The following is a 17,795-nucleotide window of genomic DNA, read 5'->3' as shown; positions in this document are numbered from 1 at the left end:
AATTCTTGTGCTTCTTTGTAGATGATGCCTCCAATAGAATGTCTGAATGCTACTTCTGCTTCTGTATTTTTTTTCATGGTATTAATGACACTTCTATGATTCCTTACCTGTGGCATATTCTCTTGGTTTAAAATCTGCCATAGAAACCATCGCTCCTTTTTGGTGCTTCTTCGTACACGAAATGTAGCTGCTACAGAGAACTCCTCTGGAAGGCCTGTGGGAAATACCTTACTGTGGGAGGAAAAACAGAGTTCTTGTGAGAAACTGAAGATAGCAAAAAATGAAAGTGTAGGCAGAAACTTTTATGTGTCAATATTTTTTTCCTCAATAAATATTTAGTAATTATGCATTTTAGAGTAATCTATAACTAATGGAAATGTGGATGTAGTAGTGCCTATAGTACCTATGTAATTTTAATTTTCATTCATTTTAATTTTTAAGTAATTAATTACTTAAGTAGAGGGAAGGAGAGATGGATAGATAAAGAGAGCTCCCATCTGTTGGTTCAATCCCCAAGTTCCCAGAACAGCTGGACTTGGCCAAGGCTGAAACAAGGAGCTAGAAACACGACCCCACAGGATGGGAGGGACTCAGTTACTGGAGCCATTACTGATTCCCCACCCCTGAGTTTTCCTGGCAGGAAGCTGAAGCCAGGAGCTGAAGCCAGGGATCAGGGTCGGGTGGTACATCCATGTGCTCCAGTGAGAGATACAGGCTTCTTAATCTGCACCTAACTGTGAGGCCAAATGCTCACGCCTTTCTCTTAAAAAAAAAAAATTCTGCTTGGATATTTATAAAACTTACAGTTTGGAAAAGTGAGGAGTTAGGTCACAATTCTATACTACGACAGACTTTTATTAAATAATATATTCCAGCAGATAAAAATTGCCAGAATTCACTGCAATTCAGCAATAGTAAAGATTTTAAAAGGAAATATACAGTACTCATGCATTTTGTTGGTAGGAGGAAACATGTAGAATCTAAGAATATCAAATAATACATATACATATGCTTTGCAAAAATGCAATTTTGTATTAAGCATGTAAAGTTGAGTTTTAACACCAATCACCTAGTACCAATTTAACTAAATACTAAACATAGCAAGAAACTAGTAGCTTACTTTTCATCCCTAAAGAAATATTTTGACATTATCTCTAGATAGAGAGAAGTCAAGTGACAGTACAAATACCCTTCTACCTCAATTGTTTTTTTCAAAGTTACGGTGTTATATGAATGATGAAGAAAGCTTACGTTTAATATTATTCATATTGTATGGGAAAACAATTCAGGGTAGGAACCTTCCTTTAAAAAAAATTTTAGCAGATAAAAGCTGATGTTCAAACTTTAGTGAGAAGTTGCTATATACAAGTAAGATAGCCCATTGCACTCAGCTATACTAAAATTCACAACCAACCGCTGAAACCCACACACTGTCAATAAATCAGCAAAGTTTTGGTGGTGTTTTTTAACTATTTATGTTCATCTGAAAGGCAGAAAGTTACAGAGAGGACAGAAGCAGAGAGAGAGATTTTTTCCATTACTTGTTTCACTCCCAAAATGGCCAGAGCTGGGCTGATCCAAAACTAGGAGCCAACAGCTTTTTCCAGGTCTCTGGTTGCAGGAGCTGAAGGACTTGGACCATCTTCCATTACTTTCCCAGGCCATAGGTAGGCCTGGCATTGCAGCAGAGAGCTTAGCTTACTGTGCCACAGTGCTGGCACCTGAAATTTTGTTTTTACTTTTTGTGTTAGAGACAAACTCAAATCTGATGAATGAAACACATACCTACACACAAAGCTGTATTTGCCTAAAGTTGTTACTTACTGTTAACTTGGTTAAGTAGAGCACACACATAAACCTGATTTTATATTTGCATCTCCTTCTGTCTCATATCAAATTTTGCTGTACACTTTTATTTCTGACATACCCTTTTGTTTTTCTTTCAAAAGATGCTGAATACAGCATTTTCCTACTCAATGTGGTCATATTGGAGTGTAACTCAGGGTAAAAGTTTTTGTGAGATGGGTAGTTAAGCTGTGGCCTGTGGTGCCAGCATCAGACACCTCTGTCACTACCTTGGCAGAGCTTATAATAATGAGTATCTCCTTATAATAATGAGTATCTCAGGAGTGTCATGAGACTAACTGGTGTACTTTCAAACCCTTTCATCGTCAGCTAGTATCCTATCTATTAGGTCACTTACGATTCCTCAAGATACTGCCTTTCTGCCACAATAAGTTGTCATCGGTCCCTATTGTTACATACTTCATTCTGTCATGATTGTTCCCTTTTATGAATTTTTCCTCCTTTTAAATCATCAATATTTATAAGGTTCCATTTATCTTGGCTTATGTATATCCATCATTTCCTTGTTATAAAAGAAATGAAACTTCCTCCTATAGATTTTAACACTACCAACATCTTCTCTTCATTCACAAATACCAGGAGTTGCAAAACACAGGGTCTACTGAGGAACAAAAGCACTCTGAGCTGGTCAATCTTGTCTATCCTACTTACTTTTTGTTCCCAGCATCTAGAACCAGTACATGCATAAGGTTGGCATTTAATAAGTAGTAACCAACAAAATGCCATTAAGTTCATATGGAAGCACTTTTAAAAACACACAGAGTTCTCTCCATGTAGCACTGGATTTTCCATCTTGGGTAAAGAGGTATGTGTAAGAAAAGTCTATTTCCTTTTAGTCCTTTTATAAGAAAAATAGAACAAGTTAGTTAATAACAGCAACTGACACTTGTCCTTAAGTAGAAAACATGTCTGGACTGTGGGGAACTGAACGAGTCCAGCTGCTGTGTAGTTTCTGCCAACTGTTACATATGGAAATGTGGGTCTAGCATTGTCAGACACTCTATTTTTCCAAAAAATTCAAAACTCAGACTTTTATCTAAAAATTTTGTGTTTTAAATTTAGGCAATTAATTCAAGTTTTCCATAAACACTCTTTATATCAATACCACAGAGGCCAAATAAAACCAGAGGCTGCTTGTTGACAAGCTTGCATTTACATAAACATCTGCTGAATATCCACCATGTGGAGAGCACCATGACTGGCAATGATGGGAAAAGGGTCCCTGTGTTGTTTATCACAACTTATTTTAATGGAAAATATTCAGGGGAAATGCAAAGAACTGACATAGATTGAAAGGGAGAGGGAAAGTTGAGCATGACTAAAACTAGAATGCAAGGTTGTGAATTGAAAATCCTAGTGTTTGGAATGAGATTGGTTTCAAAATGCCATCATTGCAAGAAGATAGTTGAGACAGAATCCTGCACAGGTCAGATAAAGGATGGTAGGTGCACAAGGGGGAATGAAAATGCTTTGGCAGAGGTAATGGATAGAATCTCATGTCAAAGTTATGGACCTGGCATTCTGGAACAGCAAAAAAAGTGATGACCTGGGATAGTGGCAACCCACATCAGCACAAGTCCTGAACCTGCTCCTTCAAATTCACCTCCCTGCTCATGCCTGGGTTCTGACACCCACTTAGGAGACTCAATGAAGTCCCAAATTTCTGGCTTTGGCCTGGCCCAACTTTCACCATTACAGCCATTTGGGGAATGAACCAATCAAAGGAAGATATTTTTGTTTCTCCATCCCTCTTTTTTCTTTCTCTGCCTTTCAAATAAATAACCTTATTTTTTAAAGTCATAGGTGCTAGATGAGTGTAAACTATCTAGTCTTATGCTTCCTTAACACTCTATTCTTCCCATTCCCTATTGATACTTATTTACCATTTTTCACTAAAACACAACTGCAGCTTTTATTCTTTCCCTAATCCAATTCTCTGTGCATGATTTCATCTTACTTTAATGCCCTTTTTCATGGATGATACCCATGTCTGTAGCTCCAAGTTTAGCATATGCGCCAAGGCTTAGAACCACACTGCAATATTTTGTGACTCTTCCTGAAGGATTCACTGTTTAGTACAAGAGCCAAGGTACACTAGAACTTCTCACATAGGACATTAATAAACAGATCAAAGGATATGCCAAAATACCTCAGCATTTTCTCTTCCACATTCCTAATATCTGCTAGGAGCACCATTTTCCTATTCACTTACTCTGGAAACTCTGGAATCATTCTTGTATCTTTCATTGGTTCTGGACCCCATTATTCCATCATTTACTTATCATGTTCTTCTCCTGTGCAATGTATTTCTTTGGTCCGCCCACGGCCACCGCCTTATTTCTGCTTACCTCTAATTCTCACCAGAAAAGATACATTCACATTGCCACCGATTCCCTTGCCTCTATGCTCCCCTCTTAACTTCATTCTGAACTACTCATTAAAGGAATTTTCCCTTTATTTAAAAAGCATTTGTAAGGCTGAGACAGAAACAGGGGAAAAAAAAAAAAGAAAGATCATGCTTGTGCTGGTTCCATTCCCACATGCTTTGAAACAGCACTGGGCTTTGCTGAAGTCAGGTGCTAGGAACTCAATCTAGATCTCCTATGTGGATGGAAGGAATCAAACCACTTAAGCCATCATCTTCCTTCTAATTCTAATATTTGTACTTTCTCCTGACAGTAATTTACAACTATTGATATTCTTTCTCTATTTGGTGAAACAACATTTTAATGTTTTTCTTGAGTGTATTATTGTTCACATTAACTACTTTGATGCATTTTAAGTAGCTGATTTGTAAAGTCTTTGTCACATAAGCCAAAAGTTTTGGCTTCCTCAGAGATTGCTTCTTTATGTACGGCTTGACATTTTCTGTGTCTTGCCCTACTGGTCAGGGTTCTGCTGCTGACATTCGTGTTGTTACTGCTTAGTCACAGTCCCGAACAAATTCTACCAAGTGTGTATTCTTTGTTATGTGTGACCACTGAAATTTCTGCTTAGCAGCCAACAAATGATCAGTCATATGTGTTTTACAAATAAGCAACCCAGTGTCTAATGAAGAGCATCTTGAATGCTCGAGCTGGCAGTGTATAGCTACGCTAAGCTGTCACATTCTGCTTTGTCAGAGCTTCAAAGTTGGCCAGAAGGAAGAGTTTCAGGACTTTTCAGGTCTTTCTTGAGCTTCCACAGTGTTCAGTGCAAACAAGTGTATGTAGTTCCCCAAGGATGTCATGGCTTTCAGGTGGCCTCAGTGGGCATCTCCTACTCCAGGCTTTTCCTTCGCAGATTTTTTCGGATAGTGCCTTGGATTCTCCACTAGTCATTACTGCCATGGGCAGCTGCAATGTTAAGTAATTGGCACTGATGCCTACAACTGATACCCAAAAGGAAAGACTTTTCTCACTGAGGAAGCTCTTACCAATGAAATAAGGACCAACTAAGCAGGGGTTTTCAAAGAACCACCAGTATAAACTAATGGGAACACTGTAGAAGGGGCTTATAACACACTGCAATCCCCTTCTTCCTTACACAGTGTTGGTTAGGCAGCTAGTTTTTTTTCGGCAATGCTGGAGGTGCCAGCTTTTAAGCCTATTGTGTTGCTGAGAGAAGACACGAACAAGACATGTTAAAATGCCTCAAATCCTGCTTCTTTGAGATGCAATGCTTTTTTTTGAATGAATGCTTCCCTTGTTTGCATTGCTTTTTAAACAACATACATTCTGAATCCTTCACAAAAAAACCTCCAAATTTTTAGACACTGGGTTGCTTTATAGAAGTTCGTGACATGCCAAAAAAATGATGAAATTACATTTTCTCATATTTTCTATTTAATACTGTGATTATACAGACACATATCACATCTATTATTGAAAAAGCTCTTTGTAGACAGGATAGACAAGGACATTAAATGTGTATTTGTATCACCCACAGGGCACTCTAAAACTATTTCAATGAATAGTTGATGAATGAAATAAATGAAACAAAGGCACACTCAATTTTGAGAAGACACTATAATGCTTCCTAAACAAAAATATAATTATTTTCAATAATTTTATCTAATTAGAAATATTATGTATATTTCTTCAGAGTCAAATATAAACCAAACTATTATCAATACTAATACAACTGGACCTAAAACATACATTGAAATACATTAACATGAAAATTTTTGTTTTTAATGCTTAAAAATCCTTGTGAACATTGTATTTCTTTTTCAGAAACTCTTGTTTTCAAGGCCAAATTATTTGCCTTGATTGTGTTTTTGAAGAAAAATTACTATAGTTTAAAAATGAAATGTTAAAAACATTACCATTATAAAGTATGCCTCCTGTTCAGACTACAGAAGCACACACAGTTAATATGACACACAAAATCTCCCTGGGTGCTGCCAAAGTTTCTATTATAAAAGAGGCCATATTGGGTTACTAGTCTGTTACCAGAGAGACACAGTGACAGCCTGCTATGTCTAAGATATCCATACTTAAATACTTTTGAATGGAGTGTAATTTCCTACAAGAAATCCTATCTGTTACTTATTCAGTTACAAACCCATTAAGAAAAATATTGATCCCTACTTGTTCATTCAAAAATGTGGCAGTACTACAGAGAACTTCATAGATAATGCAATGGAAATATAAATTCATTTTTGGTGCAAAAATGTTACATCCATATATTTAAGCAGTCTCCACAAATTTCATGAAAAATATAATGCAAAAAACCAATATATTTCAAAAATTATTTTCCACAAAGCAAATTTATCATTACATTTCGTATTTTTCATGAATTTGTTGAAGGACCCTTATAATTGAGTTACAAATTTTCACTGGGGTAACCAGCATTCTGGCAGAGCAAGCTATGCCAACAGAGCAATGATTCAAATCCCACCTGCTCATCTTGGGAAGTAGTTTCCTGCTAATAAGTCTCAGAGGACAGTGGAATATGTTTCAGGTACCTCGGGCCCCTGTACCCATGTGGGAGAAATGGATGGAGTTTCTGCCTACTGACTTTGGTCCATTCCACATCTGGCAATTGTCATTTGATTTTTTCCACCTATTACTTCATTCCTAATCTTTCAATAACTCTTATCTCTCATTCTTGCTCTCTCACTTGCTCCCTCATTCCTCCCTCATTGTTCTAGCTTTCAAATACATAGTATTTTTTTTTTAAACTTCAATGTGGTTTTCTCCATCCCCTACATTTTGTAGACATTGTGTCTAGCATAACGTCATAAATGGAAAATACATCCAAATACAATAACCCACATTTGAAGCTCCTAGACTCCGTGGAATTAAAGTGTCATAAATCTTTTCTTTTTCACTGTCTATTTCTTTTACACATAAATAAAAGGCATTTAAATTCTCATGGACAAGTACAGCACAAGTATACCAAATAAAATGTTCAACATAAAATCTATATTTTAAAAATATGACTAAATAAATGCTATGGAAAGCTAATGCCATTCCAAATTACCACTGGTGCCCAGGGAAACATGCTACCTGCAGATCGGCTTCCACATCGGCCATCACGTGCAGGCTAATCCCAGATGTAGTGTGGAGTGTCTCAAAAGTCTCATAGTTCATATATCTCTGATCCTTTTGAAGTTGTAATTTGCCTCAATGTTACAGAAATCTGGTTTTCATTTGATCTCTGTGTATAGCATGCCTGTGTTTAGTTATAAAGTAGTAAGAACTGGTATCAAAATGTAGGGGAAGTAGCAAAGGATCAAAAATGAGGCTCCCTGTATGTACCTACTTAGAGCAGGAGGCAGTGTCCAGCTCTGAGACCGGAAGCAGTGACGCTGTGACTTCATTTCATACAATCATAACCTTGCAATATTTCCTTCTAGCTGTTGAAATTGAGATTATAAATCTACTTCTTTGTATTTACTATCTCAAGTTTTGTCATGAGCATTTATTCTGTTAATAATAATTAAATAAAAACTACAACTATTTCAATTGGGGAATAAAACCACTCTTAATCTCTAAAATGACCTATAAGTTAATGCTATGTTCTTAAGGACAGAAGGGGAAACTCACACACCTCCCCCAGACCTCAGAGAAAAGGCCATAACCTTCAACACTAGGGTGAGACCAATACTTTAAAAACTGATAGGGGGACTAAAAGATGACGCTGTTTTACACTGAAGGAACTGGAAGGTCTCTAACTTCCACTGATAGACTTCATAATGAGTGCTTGAATAAATGACTAGAGCATTAAGATAGAAAAACTTCAAGATCAAAAATTAGTGTCGATATTTTCTCTAATCTTAGATAACTGAAAAGCATCGATATAGAATCAGATAAGTAACATTTTATTAACCATGAAGAAATTCACTGAGATTTTTAAGAAGGATTTACAGTTGCCCAAATTCCACTAGAACAGCAGTCTCTAGATTTTCTTTCCCATTTGATTAATGGAAAATTTTTTCCTGGCAAGAATTTATTTAAAATAACTAGGAAATATAAAGAAAATGTTAAAGTTTAAAATATTTGTATGTTACAGGAAAGATCTTGTCATGAAATGGAGGAAATATTTTAATCACTGCATGTGTATAATTCTTATTAAACAAGATTACACATCCAAGAAGTTTTGTACACATGGTACAAATTCAGAAATTTTTGAAGATGCTGTTATTCTTTATAGATATGAAATACTTCCATTAATAGCTCAAAATGCCTAATAGTCATGTACTAGAACTTTCTTCCTCTCGATGCCTATTTTTATAAGCCACAAAAATCTATTAACATAAAAAGGATCCCAAAATTCCAGTCACTAACAAATTATACTAACAAATTATCTGAAAGCTTATCATTTTCGAAAGTACAGACAGAACTGCTACAAGGCAAGAGGGTTTTAGTAAGGAAGCCAGAGAGCTGGAAGAATCAGTCAGGAATAAGAAACATTCTGAGTTAGGCAGATGAAGGTGAGCTGCCATGGCTCAGAGTCCCAAACAGAAAAACTATCACCTAAAGAGTGTGTTCCAGAAAGGAAGGATGCCAAGAGAAGATGAAAACCAAATGAGTTGTGTTTATTTTCTTTTTCATGCTGATCTTTGGACTCTGTGCATTTCCATATGGAGGCTAAAGACATCTCTAATTAAATGACTGAAATTGGAAATTTTGGCTATGCAATCAAACACACCCCTTGACAGGTATGCTGCCTTTCGATGAAAGACATAACCTCTCATCCTGCCACTCCTATCAAGTCACTACAATCACATTGACCCTTGCCTTTCTTTTACTCTCCAACCTGTTTTGAAGTCATACTATTTCAATCACCAGAAGAGATTCAGATTCTGTCCATCTCTCCTCATTCCCATGACCCACGCTCCACTCGAGATTGTGCCAGTTCTCCCCAGGACCTTTGTTATGGTGTTCTGATTGGCCTCTTATGCTCCTGCCCTGTAATCTGGTCTGCACACAGCAGCTAGAATGACCCTTTGAAGTCAGACCAGAATTCTTACTATCCTGTATAAGCATCCAGTGGGTCTTAGGAGAAAATGCAACCCTAATCATGGCCCATGCACCTGGTGTGACCTAACCTGTCTCTGACATATCCATTTCAGTCTCTGTGACGCATCCAAATCCAGTCACAGTCATCTGAATTTTGTTCATTGAACACACAAGGTTCAGCAACGCCTCAAGCCTTTGTTCTTGTAGCTCAGCCTTTCTGGAACCTGCATTCCAAGGGCTTCTGCCTACTTCTCACCATGCAGGTCTCTTCTCTGTCATATGCAACGAAAGGACTTAAGCTGCCTTCACCCCATTCACTATATCACACACTACATTGTTCACTTCTCTTCACAGGCTTGTAACTTGCTTAATTTTTAAAACTTACTGGTTTAAGTGTTATTTGCTATGTCTCAAAGAAAACAGTGCATCCTGCTTGTTTTGTTGCTGCAAACCAAGCATCTGGAGAACTACTTGGAAAGTAAGAAGCACTAATGAAAAGTTCCATCCATGGAAAATCCACAGTGAAAGTGTTCAGCTTGAAATCTACCTCCATTTGCCTGACTTAAAATTGAAGCTGTGTGAAAAGAGATTGCATGACTCTTAGCAGGAAAGCAGCAGAAAGGAGGACCAGGTCATATGTGATTGTAAAGCAAGTTGATGAAAAAGTTTGAAGTGAAAATCCAAAAATCAAAGTGAGTCATCTCTCACTTTCAAAACGTATTTCCCAATGTCTAGTGGCTAGATCAAAATAAAATGATCATTTAAAATCAGACGAGGCTGATTTTTAAAACCCCAAGGTTTTCCAGAAGGGTCTTTCAGTAGAGGTTGCTCAGAGTTTGAAACATTGTGTCACACACATAGAAAAAATACACCTAAATTTTCTATATTTCTGCACCCCTCAACCTGAAAGGAACCATGATCTTAATTCAGACCAATCATCTCACTTCATAAATGAGAAACTGAACCCACTGAATGTAGTCAATCTGTCACTGTCCCAGATAGAGGTCAAAATTGAACTTGAATTCATGACTTAATTATAAGGTCAGTTTTTTCCAGTATATCAAGTTGCTTGCATCCTCTGGGTTAAGAATAAAGTTTCCCTCATCATTACTGATGTAACTTGAAAGTAATCTTTTGGGAATATGAGGAAGAAAAAACATTTTTACTACTATGGTGGAGGATTAAAATAGATATAAAACATTAAGAAATAAAATCACTATAATATTAAAAGCAATAATAAATCTTATTTTGGGCTTCAAGCTGTTCATTATGACATTTGCACATCCTAGGTGACCAGGAGCCCTGAGAAGCAATTACAGTTCCTTCCCCTAATGATATTTTGAGCACAAATCAGGAAGTATTGCAAAACACACATTAATATCTTTAAAATATTAAAGGGATTACTTTCTATTGGATTTTAGGAAAGATACACACACTAAAGAAAGTGAAAACCAATTGGGAGTAGTTTTTTCTCTCTATGCCTGAGTTATTACACAAAAAATAGGAGTTTTCATCAAGAATTTTTTAAAAAAAATGAGTGTAATTTAAGAAAGTAATGAAAATGGTATATGCACATACATAAATTACTGTGTAATAAGAAAGGTGTGTTTACCTTACTGGAGACAAGTAATACATTGTGATTTTAATATCTCAGAAAAAACATCAATAGTAGAATGGTGAAATATATATGCACCTATTTAAAATGTGAACATAAATGTGTCAAGTCAAACAGGGAAAGAAAGATTTGTTTAGATGGACTGATATAATTGCTTTCCTAGGTCAGTGCATGCTTCCATTTCATTCACTTCCTGAGTTGGGAAATCATTGCCTGACATTACTACAGATGGAGTTAACATAATAAAGCAAATATGTCTCATCTCTCAGCAGAAATTGTCAACTGAACAAATAAAGGCCATTTCTGGCTGTCAAGCTAATGAGCAATCAATAAGAAGGACCTGACGGGGGTAAGTTTCACCTGGGTCTTCCTTTCAGGTGCTGAGCAAGGAAAGCATGGCCCACCCCGAAAAACAATTTTTTTAAAAAATTGGTTCTAATATATATGCAAATGCTTTTGGATACAATGGTTTTTATGGAAAGCTACAAATAGAGAGTTGATTGGTTTTTTTGTTGTTGTTGTTCTTTGAATATATGCTGGTGGTTTCCTGTCAAGAAAAATAAAGTGTGTAATGAAGCTCAAAAATGGGTTTACTCGTTAGTATGATTGGCAGTTTCATTGTATAGAAAAATTTAAGTTGATATAGCTGTTCAATGTTCCTAAAAGAGTCATAGTTTGTTGTGTAGCAAATAAGTCCTCTCTGTTGCACATACAAACGTTAAAGCCAAACTCCAGGGACAGACTTTAAGATGCAGGTAGGTTGCCTCTGAAGATGCCCACATCCACAGGCAGTGCTGCTCTGCCTTCTGACTACTCCAATTCCCTGCTACCGTGCTTGGAAAGCACAGATGATGCCTGAAGTATTTCAGTTCCTGCCGCCCATGCTGGAGACCCTGAGTTCCTGATCTTAGGTTGACCCAGTCCCAGACACTGAAGTAACACATAGAGTCAAGCAGCAGATGGAAAATCTTGCACTTTCCTCTGTGTCTTTCAAACAAATAAAACGAATCGTTAAAGTGAATGTAAGTGAAATATAGATAGGAGAGATACAGGAAGTGGATCTCATGACTTCCCATCCAACTTCCACAATCTGTGTTCCTAAATTCAAAACTCAAGAGGAAATTGTTATTTGACAAAAATTTTGTAAATGAGTTAAAAAAAATTGAGTGCAAAATATACACTCAGTGTTCAAAAGTTTAATTGCAGATTACAGTGGTTCCTGAAGTAATTTTTCTGCTAATTCACAGTACTAGCCTTGAAGCCAAGAATTTTTTTTGTTGTTGTTCAAGTGCTATTTTGGTGAACTTGCAGTGAGTTTTCCAGATCATGTTTAATAAGAGCAACCTTTATTTATTTTTTGCTTTTAAAATGAAATGGCTAAATGGAAAAATATCTATTTTTAAATATTAAGAACTTGCTTCCAACTTAACTCTTCCATTTGGAATAAGTGTGAGGCAGAGTTTATGAAGAACTTCCGTATTTACAAGTATCAATGGGGCCTCTGACTTGCTGAATATCTTCCAGGAAGAGAAATATGATATGAGCTACATTTCCTGGGAGTGAAGTGAGAGATGCTTGGCGTTTATAGTAAGTCATTTCTCTCCCAGCTGACATCCACCATCACCTGTCACATTACAAGCAATTTGCCTAGTGGGGCCTGAAGAGTTTGTTGAAATGCCATCCTCCCAGGCTGGGTGATGTTTGAGTTCAACTGAGACTCTGAAATCTTAGCCTTTTTGTGTTTGTTGAGGGGATTCAGACAGATAGGTTGTTAATGGGAAAACAAAGCTTGGATGACTCTCTACTAATCTCACACAGGTTCTAGTGAGCACTTGTTCTCTGGCATTGTAGATGGCTTTCTATTCAAAGCCCTCTCATGAGATGACATTAGGTGGCAAAACCTGGGGTAAACTAGGCATGCTACTCTTCAGAAATGGGACCCTCTGAAGGTAAAATTTTTTCAGGTGTCTTCCACCAAGAAAGATAAGCCATATTGCAGCCCACAGAGGTCCTCTTAAATCTGAACCGCATATCCCTCCTGCTTCTACAGCAGTTTTGGAGGTCTCAGACCTGACAGCTCTGCTTTTCCCAATGGCATATACTCTGCTGTTTTTTTCTACAGTGTGATGCTATTTTCCCCACACCTTCATTTTTAATATAAAGTTCCAACCCCTCAAAGCAGCATTTGGCCTTTCAGAACAGCCCACATTTACCACTAGACCTTCTCTCCATGGGTGTTTATCAGTCAGGATTTCTCATCTCTTTTGACCTTTAAAACACTATAATACTCTAATACCCATAACATGCGGTTCTTGGGGGCCATCTAGAAAATTCCTATTTTTAAGTCTCAACTTTTTACTTCCTCTGTGAGGCTTTTCCTGGTTTCTCAGTTTCTCCCAAGACATTATCATGTATCAGAATATTTCAAAAGTTCACAACAGAGGAGATTAAATTTATTTGGATACAAAGTCATTTAAAATCCATGCATATGAATGATCAGTTTATAAGAACAAATATATTTTTTTTAAAAATCTCAGCATGGATTTCAAGCATTTTGTGTCAAAATAAACTTTTAAGTTTCATTTGTTTTTCCATAAAAATTTTGAACTTCTTCATTATTCTAAAAAATTACTATATTCCATAATAGCTAACTGCTAATCTCTTTTTTAAAAAACAAGTAGCTCTATAATATGGACCATGTCTTTCATTCTCCCTTAAATTTTCAGTGAAAAGTCATCATTCAGGAATTAAAAGAAATATCTTACAATTTTTTTTCTATCATTGTCTCAAAGAATTAACAGTGAAAAAATGTGATAAATGCTTTTTTAATATAGCCTTCTTAGGCAAAAAGGATGGTATTTTATTATCACAAATTAGCAAAGACAGACACACAATGAAGAGGAGTGTCTAGAATCCACATCTCCTAGGTTTTCAGCCTCACAAAGAAAATTGAGGCAGGAATTTATGAAACTATGTTCAAGAAACATTCTGTGAGGCTCTGTGCCAGAGCAGGAGGTAGTATTACTTTAGGATCCAGGGGACAGAGAATGACACTGTAGCTGAACCACCACCTATCAAAGCAACAACCACAGAAAACACTCAGCTATAAGCTACAAGGCAAGTTCAACACCTGAACACTGAGGGCTAGCAGCCATGGCTAGACACTATCTAGGCCTATTTCTACAAAAGGAACCCTCGTAGAGGCAACAGTGTTATGCAATGATAAGATGAAGAAATAAAACATGCTTTTCAACATGAATGTGAGTGACACCTTCAGCGCTCACAGAAATAATCAAGATAGCTTTTAAGAGAGAGCTGAGTTCCTACAGCTGTGTAGGTATATAATAGGAACAATAATAACTTAGATATTAGCATTTATATGGTATCATTTTAATCGACATAGTATGGAAAACAAGGAACACTTAAATTATGCAAAATGAGATGAAAATTGTGTTGAAACTATATATACACGTGTGTGTGTGTGTGTACGTGTGTGTGTGTGTGTATCCAGTAGAAAAAGAACTCCAAGTGCATCAGTGAAGGTTATGTATAGATGATATTATGTACATGCAACTTAGTGAACTACAGAGGATTTTCATGGGCAGAGTGGGTAGACAGGATTTAAAAGGTACATGGAAACGGGCTCAGAAAGGCTGTTTTGATATTGGAGACAGGAGAGTGGTCACCAGCAACTTTTGAAGAAGTGCACAGAGTGAGAAAAAGAACTAGAGAGCTAGACAGAGAGAGATCATCCATCTGCTGGTTCATTTCCCAGATGGTCACAATGTCAACAGCTGGCCAAAGCCAGGAATCAGGGCTTCATCCAGGTTTCCCATGAGTAGTAGGGGTCCAAAACCTTGAACCATCCTCCACTGCTTTTCCAAAGCCATCAGCAAGAAGCTGAATGAGAAGAGGACTATCTGGGACATGAACTGGCATGCAAATGGGATGCCAGCACCTGAAGTGGTACCTTTACCCACTATGCGTCAATACTGGCCCCAACAGAGAGAGAGGTTTTATCTGTAGGTTCACTTTACAAATGTCCACAGCAACTGGGGTTGGAACAGGCTGAAGCCTAGAGTCTGGAAGTCCATCTGATTCTCCCAAATGGGTAGATTCATTCCAGGCCCTCACGCCATCTTCTAGTGTCTCCCTAGTTGCATCAGCAGGAAGGTGAATAAGAAGCAGAGAAACTGGACTCAAACTAACACTTCTGTATGTGAAGTGGCATATGTGCCACTCCATAGCAACAGTAAAACTGCTGGGCCACAATACTGCCAAACTATTTATACATGGAAACAAGAAAGTGAGAAGAGGAAGAGAGGCTGACAGAAGGAGATGGGAGGAGGGGTAGTGGCAGGGGGAGCTAAAGAGCAAAAAAGAATTGTGCCCCATCTGCTGGTTCTTTCCAAATGACTGATAGCCAGCATTGGACAGAAGTAAAACATCAGGAGACAAGAAGTCAAGTGAACTCTCTCACATGGTGGCAAGAATCTAATCGTTAGAACCCTCACTGCTATCTCCTAAGTTCTTTTTTTTCCCACATTTTATTATTATTGCTATCATTTTATGATACAGTTCCATATTCCCTTATACCCACCCCAATTCCCCCCCCCAGTTCTTTTATATCATTACTAACAAATAGTTCTTCATACTCAGTCATATGTTCATCATTACGGGCATGGACAATGGCATCGTCCAGAATCCTATTGTCAAAATATAATATAAACAGTTTCACTGTAAGTCCATCTTTGTCTGGAAACAGAAATGCATACCACACTGCATCCTTACATCTGGTTGTTAGTCTCCACTACATAACTACTGTACATTCCCTTAAATGGAAAGTCATGATACAAAATCAACAATAGAAAGAAAAATAGAAATTTACAATGCCATGAAGTTAAATGACATGTTACTAGATATGACAGTCTCCATTACACAACTATTTTACCTTCCCTTAAATGAAGAGCCACAAAACAAAATCAACATCCGAGAGAAAAAAGAAATTAACAACACCAAGAAGTTAAACAACATGCTATTAAATGTCTAACGTGTAGCTGAAGAAGTGAAAATCAAGAACCTTCTTGAATAAAATGATGCCACTGCATGATCTACGAGTCATTGAGTGATTTAATCAGAAGAAAGTGTTTTGAAGAGATGAAACCAACAGAAAACAACAAAACCCATCTTTGAAAATGAAATAAAATTCTTCCAGAGTAAAGAAAAGCTAAAAGAATTTGCCTCTTCCTAAGTTCTTCATTAGCAGGAAGCTGAAATCAAGAGAAAAGCTAGGACTGAAATCCAGACACATTCATATGGAATGTGGCAGTGTTAACCCAGAATCCTACCCCTAGGTCAAATGCTTGCCTTTTACCAGCAACTTTCAAAAAGAGTTGTGTTTTTTTTTTACAATGTTCAGGAAGTCCTAGTCAGCCATGAATGGATCAGGGATGTGTGAGGAAAGCAAAGTAGTCAATAACATTTCTTTGAGAAGGCTGTAAGTTAAAAGGGAAAGTCAAAGAAAAATGTTTCTAATATGTAAAGACTAAGTATATTTGTGGACTAGGACACAGGATTCTGTAGAGAGGAGTGCTGAAGGCACAAGAGCAAGGGGATCATGGTGGATCAAGGTCTTAGAGGAGGCTGGCAAGGAGAGGATTAGGAGCACAAGTGAAGGGTTAACCTTTGAAAGCAGGAGGGTCACCCTCTAGACAAGACAGCTGAAGCAGAGAAATTCTGAGAGGAAGCTGAGATGGCTCAAATAAGAGGAATAATTTGGCAACAAAACATCTGGTCAATTCAATCTCATATTTAACCAGCCAGATGTTAATTCTGCACACTAACACCTGTGTCCACATTAATTAAATTTTCCACTGAACAAGGATCTCTTCCAAGTTAGAAAATTTTTACCGAAGCCTCAGTTCCCAGATTGAATCAAAGTCACTGTGTATTTCATTCTTTTAGTTTCAAACTATGAAATTATTACCTAAATAGCAACAAGCATACTTTGGGAAATATAAGTACTAATTGGACAAGCTATACAAAACTTATATATAAACTATATAGACAAACTATACCAAACTTCTGTCAGTCATGTATGTATAGACAGGCCATACATCAAACTTACGTGAAATAACATGACCAATTTTCATTCTATTATGTTAATCTTCTGATTAGTACTTGCGGCCAAGTTAGAAGAATTGAAGTGATGAGAAATTAACCATTTCCTACCTGGCTCAATGCTTATTCCTAATATATTTTAAGGTTTGATACTGAAGTAATAATCACATCCTATTTTTCATGCTTTTGAATTAGACTATTCAATACTATTTTATAAAATATAGTCATTTCAGACTGGAAAACAAATCTCACAACTTGTCACAAAATTATTCTTAAACATTAGTATATAACAAAGCATCATGCATTCCTGTAATCAAGTCTCTAGCTAATTCATATATTTAAGTCATGAGTATCTGTTCTTAGCTTTAAACCATTATGGAAAAGTATATTTACAACCAGCTTAATAAGTAATTAGCCCTCATAGAATTTTTGTGGGCCCAATTAAAGAGGACTTAAATATGTGCTTGTCTGCCTGCTTTCTTTGCATATTCTGAGCTACAATGCATATTTCGCAGATACACTGAGTAACCATCAGCAAGCAAAAGCTTTGCTGTCCTTTACAGGACTTGATTCACTGGATAAAGGTTAGTGAGAGAAAATTCTAACATATAATCCTATAATTGGAACAATTTCATGACATTAATCTACCTCAATCAGCAAAATAGAACTTTTTCATTTTATTACTGCATGGCATTGACTCTTGTGTTGAATATTCAATTTGTACCTCATTACTCTCAAGAAACAGT

General features: G+C 36.9%; 1 protein-coding gene across 1 annotated transcript in view; it reads right to left on the bottom strand.

The window, feature by feature from the left end:
- Positions 1-17,795, bottom strand: part of COL19A1 (collagen type XIX alpha 1 chain) — a 319,505-nt gene that overhangs the window by 280,613 nt on the left and 21,097 nt on the right. Inside the window, exon 4 of the mRNA XM_040983151.1 lies at positions 108-231. Coding sequence (XP_040839085.1) covers positions 108-231 — 124 coding nt within the window. The remainder of the gene's footprint in view (positions 1-107; positions 232-17,795) is intronic.

This window comes from Ochotona curzoniae, unplaced genomic scaffold, assembly GCF_017591425.1.
Source record: "Ochotona curzoniae isolate NIBS_2020 unplaced genomic scaffold, NIBS_Ocur_1.0 contig_3819, whole genome shotgun sequence".
Classification (NCBI taxonomy): domain Eukaryota; kingdom Metazoa; phylum Chordata; class Mammalia; order Lagomorpha; family Ochotonidae; genus Ochotona; species Ochotona curzoniae.
This window is presented reverse-complemented; position numbering and strand designations above follow the sequence as displayed.